We start from the raw sequence: 10,000 nt of genomic DNA, 5'->3' as shown, positions 1-10,000 counted from the left end.
CATGATGATTACGAATAACAAGGATAGTAATGATAAGGATGATGATGACAGATATTAATAGAATTGTGATAATAAGTATGACGATGATGATGTTGATAATGATAATGATGATGATGATGATGATGATGATGATGATGATGATGATGATGATGATGATGATGATGATGATGATGATGATGATGATGATGATGATAATAATAATAATAATAATAATAATAATAATAATAATAAAAATAGCAATAATGATAATAACAATAGTAATAATATAATAACAATAACAATGATAATAATAATGGTGATATAAATTATATTATTAATGATGATAATAAAAATCATAAAGATGATAATAACAGTAATAATAATAATAATAATGAAAATAAAGATAATAATTATGATAATGGTAATGACAATAATGAAAATAATATTAATGATGAAAATAAAGTGGACGATGATGATGGTGATGATGATGATAATAATAATAATAATGATAATAATAATAATAAATAATCAATAATAAATAATATAATTAAAATAATAATATGAGTATGAAATATACAATGATGATAATGAAAATAATAACAACAACAACAAAACAACAACTACCAACAACAACAACAACAACAATAATAATAATGATAACGATAACGATGGTAATGATAACAACTATTATGATGATTATGATAATAATAATTACAAAGCTACTGATGATAATGATAACAATAATGATAATGATATTAATGATAACAATTTTAATAGTAATAACATTTATAATAGTAATAATAATAATAATAATAATAATAATAAAGATGATAATGCTAATGATGATAATATATAATAATGATAATAATAATGATAATGATGCGAATAATAATGATCATCATCATAATAACATTAGTAATTGTCATTATAATAATAATAACAATCATAATAATAAATGATAATAATGCGTGTCGCATGGCTTGGCCGAATGGCAATCAGGTCTTGCGTCGTTCTCTGGTGCGCAAGACTAGGTCACTCTCCTCTCAGATGACCGCAGTCTGCTCAGCAAGTGGCCAGATAATTTCAGATCTTGCTGGCGTGCGGGTGCGTTGGGCTGAGTGTTTTGAGCAGTTGTACCAGGTTGATCCACCACAATTAACTTGGATGCAGGTAGTGTCGAGATTCCTTTAGCTGACCCACCCATCAGCGAGGATCCGCCCTCCCTGAGCGATCTCCAAGCTGAAGAGTGGTAAAGCAGCGGGTATCTGCGACATCCCAGCTGAATTGTTAAAGGCTGGTTCAGAACTATGGCAAGGGGCTTGCATGCTGTCCTGTCTACCATCTGGCAGACTGGTACCCTTCCCCCTGACCTGCTGAGGGGTGTGGTCATCTCTCTCTGGAAGGGGGAAGGGGATCGGTGGGACTGCAGCAATCACCGAGGCATTACACTGCTCAGTATACCGGGCAAGGTTCTCGCTCAATCCTTCTGAGACGTATCAGAGACCACCTGCCGAGGTACCAGAAGCCGGAGTAATCTGAATTCACTTCTGGCGCTTCGAGTCATTGTAGAGCTCCGTCGTGAGTTCGGATGTGGGCTGCTTGCAGCTTACATCGACCTCAAGAAGGTATTTGATACCGTGCATCGCAAATCACCCTGGGAAAGCATGAGACTAAGAGGAATTCCAACAAGGATTATTAGATTAATAGCAAGCCTGTATACTGGTACTGAAAGTGCTGTAAAGTGTGGTGGGGACCTGTCGAGCTTCTTCCCTGTTAGTTCTGGAGTGAGTGAGTTTTGGCTGTGTTCTTGCACCAACACTTTTCAACACTTGCATGAACTGGATACTGGGGCAACTCTGGGCAGTATCAAGGTTGACAGACCTTGACTTTGCTGATGATAATGCTACTCTATCTGAATCTCTGGAAACCCCAGTGGCGGCTCTTGATGCACTTAGCAATGAAGGGAAGCCCCTAGGGCTAGAGATCTGGACCAAGACCAAGATCCAAGTCTTTGGAGGCCTGCTAGGAAATTCTGTTCAGTCGGTACGTGAGAAGGCCCTGGTATTGCCAGTTTTACTATATGGTAGTGAAACCTGGATGCTATCTTGTGCTTTGGGATCTTATCTTGATGCCTTTGTAACAGGTCCTTGCGCCGGATCATGGGGTATAATTAGCAGAACCATGTGTCCAACCAACGGTTGCACCGTGGGACTGATACAGGACCTGTTACTTGCACAATCCGCGATCACCAACTCAGGCTGTACGGCCACCTGGCTCTTTTTTCCACAGGATGAACCTGCCCACCAGGTTGTCTGTGTTCGAGGTAACCCTGGGTGGAGGAGGCCTGTGGGACGACCTAGGAAGTCGTGCTTGGGCAGATCGATCAAACCTGGCGGCTCTCGTAGGTGGAAACGAAGGGTGGATGCAACTATGCGCCCCCGCCGGTGTTAACTCCCCAATGATGATGGTATATGTATACATACATACACACACACATATATACATATAGATAAATAAATAAATAAATAAATAAATAAAATATACATATACATGTATATGTATGTTCATATTTATATTTATATATGTGTATATATACACATGTATGTATGTTCATATATGTATGTATATGTTATATATATATATATATATATATATATATATATATATATATATTATACATATGTGTGTGTGTGTGTGTGTGTGTGTGTGTGTGTGTGTGTGTGTGTGTGGTGTGTGTGTGTGGGTGTGTATGTGTGTGTGTGTGCGTGTGTGTGTGTGCAGTGTGTGTGTGTGTGTGTGTGTGTGTGTGTGTGTGTGTGTGTGTGTTGTTCTGTGTGTGTGTATTTATATATATATATATATATATATTATATATATATATATATATATTTTATATATATATTTTATAAATATATGTATGTGTGTATATATATATATGTATATATATATATACATATATATATATATATATATATATATATACATTTACACAGTATATATACATATATATGTATGTATATATACATTTATATACTGTGGTATCTAAATATATTAATATTATTATATATATATATATATATTATTATATATAATATGTAGATACACACACACACACACACACACACACACACACACACACAATTGGTGGTGTGTGTGTGTGTGTGTTGTGGTGTGTGTGTGTGTGTGTGTGTGTGTGTGGTGTGTGGTGTGGGTGTGTGTGTGTGTGTGTTGGTGTGAGTTTATATATATATATAACATATATATATGTATATATGTATATATACATATATATATATTATATATATATATATATATATATATATAATATATATATATATATATATATATATATATATATATATATTATATATAGTTTATTTTATGCTATATATATAATATATATATATATATATATTTTAATATATATATATATATATATATCTATATATATATATATATATATATATATATATATATATATATATATTATATATATATGTATATATATATATATATATATATATATATATATATATATATACTATATATATAATATATATATATATAACATATATATAGGCCTGTGTGTATGTATGGTTCTAGGATAGTGTGGCGCAGAGACACTGTGAAGAGGAGGGAATGTTACCGCGCCCACCTGCGACACCGCGTCCATTTCTCAAGCGGATATAATGTCGCGGGGAGACATTTCGAATTTCAGTTTATGTCAGTACGTTGCTGTAAATTGTCAGCAAAGGTGTTGAAATTACAGCAAAAATAAGTGGAGATGTGGAATATACGCGAATTTGGTAATGGACTTTTAAAACCTATATATGAAATTCTGGAATTAGAGAACTTTTTTTCTCTAGGGATTTGTACAATATTTTTGTGGTGAGTACACCTTTACTGATCAGTGGGATTAACCATTACTTTGCTTATTTGATCCAAATACTGTAAATCTACAAGGATATAAGTATCTAATTCTGAAATCAGTGATCTGATCCTCTTGGTACTTCTCCTGACATGAGAGATGACCCCTGCCATATGTAAGGAAGGCGTCTCTGCTTATGTTGTCATGTTTAAGATCAGACACACCTGCCTGGTGCCGCACTCGCATCAGCGTCCTCTTGACGGCGTCTACAGTCGGTATGAGATGACCCCAGCCGACTGCTACTCTAGCGTAGAATGCGTTGACAATTTGCCCAATGGGATCTGCTGCAGAGGCAGCACGTTCCTTCATGGATGCCAGTGTTTCATCCACATCAGCCTTCTCAGGGACAACTGGATGTTTGTGATTGGGGTTTTGCCACTTCACAATTTCCTCATTAATTAAAGATGTGAACCCTGGTTCTGTCTTCGCATCTCCAAATAACTTTGTCTTAATGGTCCATCTCACAGCATCATAGGCCTCGGGGACGCTGCCTGGAGGAGGTGGAGGAGGGCAATCGCCAGTCAATCCTTCGTGCAATGAAACATCGAGTTCAGGGTAGGAATGGAAACTCCGCATAGTTCTCCATGCTGAATTCTATCTCACTCCTTGAATGTTCAGTAATTCGAGAGGGCTTCAAAAAGTTCGTGGAAAAGGGACAGTATGAAGAAACGGTTTCAGTTATGATGTTTATTTTTCGACATATGTTCCATCAAGGTCAATACACTTCTGCAAATGTTGATATCAGCCTTAAGTCGTTGAGAAAAACTGAGGGTTTGGAAACAAAAGAAGTCGGATGGGGCCATATCGGGTTGTAAGGTGGATGTCGGACGATTTCCCATTGAAATTCACAGCTCTTGCCTGCCGAGCGCCGGTGAGCAGATGCATTGTCGTGGTGGAAGAGAACGCGTTGATGCAGTTTTCCAGGCCGTTTTTCTGAGATTTTTTTTAGACAGTTTTCTCAAAACGCATTCATAATAAGCAGAAGTAATTGTTTTCTTACTCTCGAGGAAGTCAACCACTAAAATCCCCTCTGCATCCCAGAAGAGAGTGGCCATGACCTTCCCTCTTGAACGCTCAGATTTTGCCTTGACTGGTTCAATTCCACCCCTGGGCAGCCACTGCTTTGATTGAATTTTGTCCTCGGGATCGTACTGGTTGACCCATGTTTCATCCCGTCACAATTCTCTGCAGAAAAGCTCAAAGTTCTCATCCCACTTCTTCAGAATTTACATTGAAAGATCTACCCTTGTTTGCTGCTGATCTGGGCGCAATAGTCTAGGGACCCTTCGAGCGAAAAGCTTGCTAAGCCCCAATTTTTTTGAAGAAGATAGAAGAATTCTAGCCCCAAACTCACCACCAGAATTGTGTGTGCAGAACCCACAGAGATGTTGAGTATGTCTGCTACTGATTCAGTGGTTATTCATCTATCCTTTTCAATCACGTCGCGAACAGTATCAATGTTTTCCTCGCAAACTGACGTTGATGGCCTGCCATTGCGGGGCTCGTCTTCAATTTCGTTTCTTCCACTTCTAAACCGACTTATCCGTTTGTAGGTTGTTGATTTCTTCGGGGGCATTGTCACCATAAATTTATTCCAGAGCATCAATGCTTTGCCTGTTCTCCCAACCGAGTTTCACCGTGTATTTAATGTCTGTCCTGGCCTCGATTTTGGTGGATTCCATGTTGCTTGAATGTTGCCCGACTTCCAACTGACGGTGATACGTTATTACCTGCAATTAAGGGTTCATGTTTGACAAGTTATAACACGTTGATACAAGAATGTTCAGGTGCAATGAAATCAAAATCCTTCCATAAGATTTTTAGTTAAGGACTTTTCTGATGCCCCTCGTATAGCAAGAAACGAGACCCACGGCTGAAGGGAACACTGAAACATGAGTTCAACTGCTCGAAGTATAGAATTGTAGCGTAAGTTAAACGGCAACTAAGGTCAGTGGAGGCCAAGACTGCCTGATTGTGCCTTCTTCGCGAATAGAATAGGTCACCGCGACACAGTGTCCGCACTGAGTCACCACCATCGAACAAGTATCGGACGTTCCGTCCAGGTCATAGTGCACCATATATACATAATATATATATATATATATATATATATATATATATATATATATATATATATATATATAGTATGTATGTATATATTGTATATGTTTGCATATATGTGTATATGTTATATATATATATATACTATCATATTATATATATGATATATAATATATCTAATATACATACACATATAGACATAAAACACACCCACACACACCCCACACCACAACATGAAATATTATATATATATATATATATATATATATATATATATATATAGATTATATAGATAGATAGATAGATAGATAGATAGATAATAGATAGATAGATAGATAACTGATAGATATATGACGATAGATAATAGGAATGCATAAATTCATGTACTATCATATATATATATATATATTATATATATATATTATATATATATACATATAAAATATAATATATTATATATATATATATTATATATTATATATATATTTATATACTCAAAAATAAAACTAGACTTTCGGCTCTGAATACCTTAAATGTAATAGAAAAAATATGAAACATATGTTACGACACAAACGCTGTGGCACATTTGCTGCACAGGAAGCTCCGAAACAGACACTGTGACACTGTGACACTGGGTTAATAATAACAAAAATAATAATCATATATATGTATATATATATATATATATATATATATATATATATATATATATATATATTTATATATATATATATTATTATATATATAATATATATATATATAATATATTATAATATATATACAGCAGGAAAAACGCATGTACTTTTTGCAGTACCGGTAATTACTAATGATTATAATATTACACGGAAAACAACAATGACAAAAATAATCCTGATAGTAGATAAAGATGAGAGTGATAAGAGCAGACAAGAGAGAGAGATGAATAAAAGGACAAAGAAATGGTAGTTTGGCTTAACTGAAACAAGCAGAGAAAAAAATCAGTCAACAGCCATTGAAAGTGTATTTTAGCTATAACTGTACAGCAAAATGGAGAGAGAAAAAACAAGGTACATTACTATTATCAATAAAAAGGGAAAACATATTAAAAAATAAAATATGAAAAAAAAATATTATACTCCCAACCCCAACAACCCTCACAAAAAAACATAAAATAAACCCACTACCACAAAACACAATCAAAATCAAAATAAACACAGCAACAACAATAACAACCGCATAAAAAAAAAAAAAAAAATACAAAATGCACTCCCCGCGCACTAGGCGGCGCGGCGGAGGGGCCTCGGGGCAGTGCGTTGCGCGGCCGTGGCTGAGAGCGCACGCACAGCTGAGTTCTTTCCGAGGGAGTCAATGTGTTGTCTGTGGAAAATGAGAGATCGTGGCGAGTGGACGTGATGATGTATATACATGATGTGCAGACATTTGATCACAATACTAGCCATAATCGGATATATAGCTAAGAGTTATGGTGAGTAGGACCAACCCCAGTGTTTACGTTTCGTGTCTCTCTCTCTCTCTCAGTCTCGGCTTTCGGTAGGCCTAAATACCACCCATTTCTGGCACTTTCGGCTGTTTGCATCCTCGTGAAAGCCTCCTGTCCCTGCGAGACGGTTAGTGAATCAACCGCCAAGGCAGAACTCGGGGAGGCTAACCCCTCCACTTCATCCGTGGAGGAGAATTTATCCCGGGAATTAAAGTGGCTTCGAGGGTTTGCCTTGTAAGGAGCTTGTGTCCAGATGTAAACAAACGGCAGAGGCTGACAAGGAGGCTCGCCCTGGGGCACGTTGGGGCATTTTGGGACAGGTTGGGGGCATGTGAGGGGATGTAGGGGCAGTGCGAGGGTATGTAGGGGCATTGCAAAGGCATGTTCGGGTGATTGAAGTGCCTCTTGGGGTATGTTATGGGCACAGAGATATATGAACGGGCATGTTATGGTATTGTAAGGGTATGTTAGTATATATTATGGGTTTGTTGGGGCTTGTTGGGGATATCCTAGGGGCATCATGAGATATTTCAGGGGCCTGGGAAAGGCATTTTAGTGGTATTTAAGGGTGTTAAAAGAAGAGAAGGGTGTAGCAGACCTTCTGTCCCCAAATACATTTGTACTTCAAATTTTCAGTCGGGGTTTTCACTCATGTGTATCGTGTTAAATTAGACTCATACACTCGAACTTGTATTTAATTTTTTTTTTCAAGTGGTGTCATTATGCAGTAGAAGCTGTGCAGAATTCATATTTGAAAGAATGTAGTGTTATAAGTCCTTTATGATAATCAAGTGACATTGCTATAATAATCAGGACAGTTTTTCATAGGTGTACTATGGGAATTTCAGTGAATTCTTTTGATTTACATTTTCTTTTCAAAGCATTTTCAAGTATACCACAAAAAGTGCAATGATTTACACGTAAAAGATGAACTAAAAAAATGTAATATTAACTTACCAATAGGATAATCCTCTGCTAGTGTGGCAGTAAGTGATGAGAATGTGTCCTGCCCAGTTAGCCATCCAGTATTCTTCACAAGGAGTGCGGGCCAAAGTCATCGGAATCATTGGGAACAAGAGCGATGATAGGGTGGGGAAGGCATGAAGTATCATTGGGTATTTAGATCGTGATGCGTTTTTATATATGTTATCATTGTTAGGGGGGAGCAGCCCTTGAAAGCAGTGCCCCTTATGGCTTTTGTTCCTCCATCCCATTGCAACTAAATCTCAACCATATCTGATTAGCAAGATTTTTTTTGTTGGGAACAATTATGTGAATTACAAGTATGCGAAAATGTTATTATTAGTGATTTAAAAATATATATTTTTTATGATAGAAAAGTAAACCATATAGAAACAGATATTAGAATGTATTTATTTATTTATTTATTTGTTTTTTATTTATTTATTTATGTGTGTGTGTGTGTTGTGTGTGTGTGTGTGTGTGTGTGTGTGTGTGTGTGTGTGTGTGTGTGTGTGTGTGTGTATGTATGTATGTATATGTATATGTATATGTATGTTTATATGTATGTATGTATGTATATGTATGTTTGTATGTATGTATGTATATGTATATGTATGTTTGTATGTATGTATGTAAATGTTTATTTGTATGTATGTGTATGTGTATGTATGTATATGTATGTATATATATGCATGTATATAATATATGTATATATATATATATATAAATATATATATATCTATAATATTAACATATATATATATAATATATATATATATATATATATATATATATATATATAATATATATATATAATATATATATATATTTTTTTTTTTTTTTTTTTTTTTTTTTTTTTTTTTTTTTTTTTTTTTTTTATTTTATTATTTTATTTATTTATTTATTTTTATATATTTATTTTATTATTATTATTTTTTTAAAGGTAGGTTCGTGTTTGAGCCGCCGTCGTCACACACACACGCGCGCACACATACACATACGTAGACTGCACAAGTGTTTTTGAGGGAGAGTAATCACTGCTTTTCGTACATATATGTTTTCTTAAGTGAATGGAGCTGCTGTCCTTTATAATTCGTGACACTAAATGTCATTAACAATTGAGCCCCTACTTTTGTTCCTTGCTCTGGGTATGTACTAGATGGTACTTTAAAGGTTATTGAACAGTTGACAATCCTACTACACAGTGGCAGATTTAGAAAAAATTACAATTACAAGGGGAGGTAATGGGAGGCAAGAAGTTTTGACAAGGCCCTGTCATGGGTTAAAGATATCTAAAACTTATGTACATGTCAAGGAAGGATTATATATATATATTTGAAAAAAGAATTTCCTTCCTATTAGAGGGAGTAGTAAACTTTCTCTTATGGGCCTTCTGTGTGCCTCTACTTTTCAAGCGCTAATTTTGACAGTTGAAATCATGGTAATGAAAGAAATACTATTATGATTTATATCAAGTATGTAATCGATCTATATAATTGTCAAAGCCTCATTCGAGTCTTATTATTTTACTTGCCCATGGCATGATCAACACAGCTTACGCTTACTGCAAGGATAATAACTGTCTATTT

The 10,000-nt window shown here is 35.3% G+C and overlaps 1 protein-coding gene across 1 annotated transcript in view; it reads left to right on the top strand.

Moving 5' to 3' along the window:
- The first annotated feature begins 7,254 nt into the window (after nucleotides 1-7,254).
- Nucleotides 7,255-10,000, top strand: part of LOC119579975 (low-density lipoprotein receptor-related protein 5-like) — a 30,677-nt gene continuing 27,931 nt past the window's right edge. The window contains exon 1 of the mRNA XM_037927819.1: nucleotides 7,255-7,433. Within this exon, the coding sequence (XP_037783747.1) occupies nucleotides 7,373-7,433 (61 nt within the window). The 5' untranslated portion in view covers nucleotides 7,255-7,372. The remainder of the gene's footprint in view (nucleotides 7,434-10,000) is intronic.

This window comes from Penaeus monodon, chromosome 13 (assembly GCF_015228065.2).
Source record: "Penaeus monodon isolate SGIC_2016 chromosome 13, NSTDA_Pmon_1, whole genome shotgun sequence".
Classification (NCBI taxonomy): domain Eukaryota; kingdom Metazoa; phylum Arthropoda; class Malacostraca; order Decapoda; family Penaeidae; genus Penaeus; species Penaeus monodon.
This window is presented reverse-complemented; position numbering and strand designations above follow the sequence as displayed.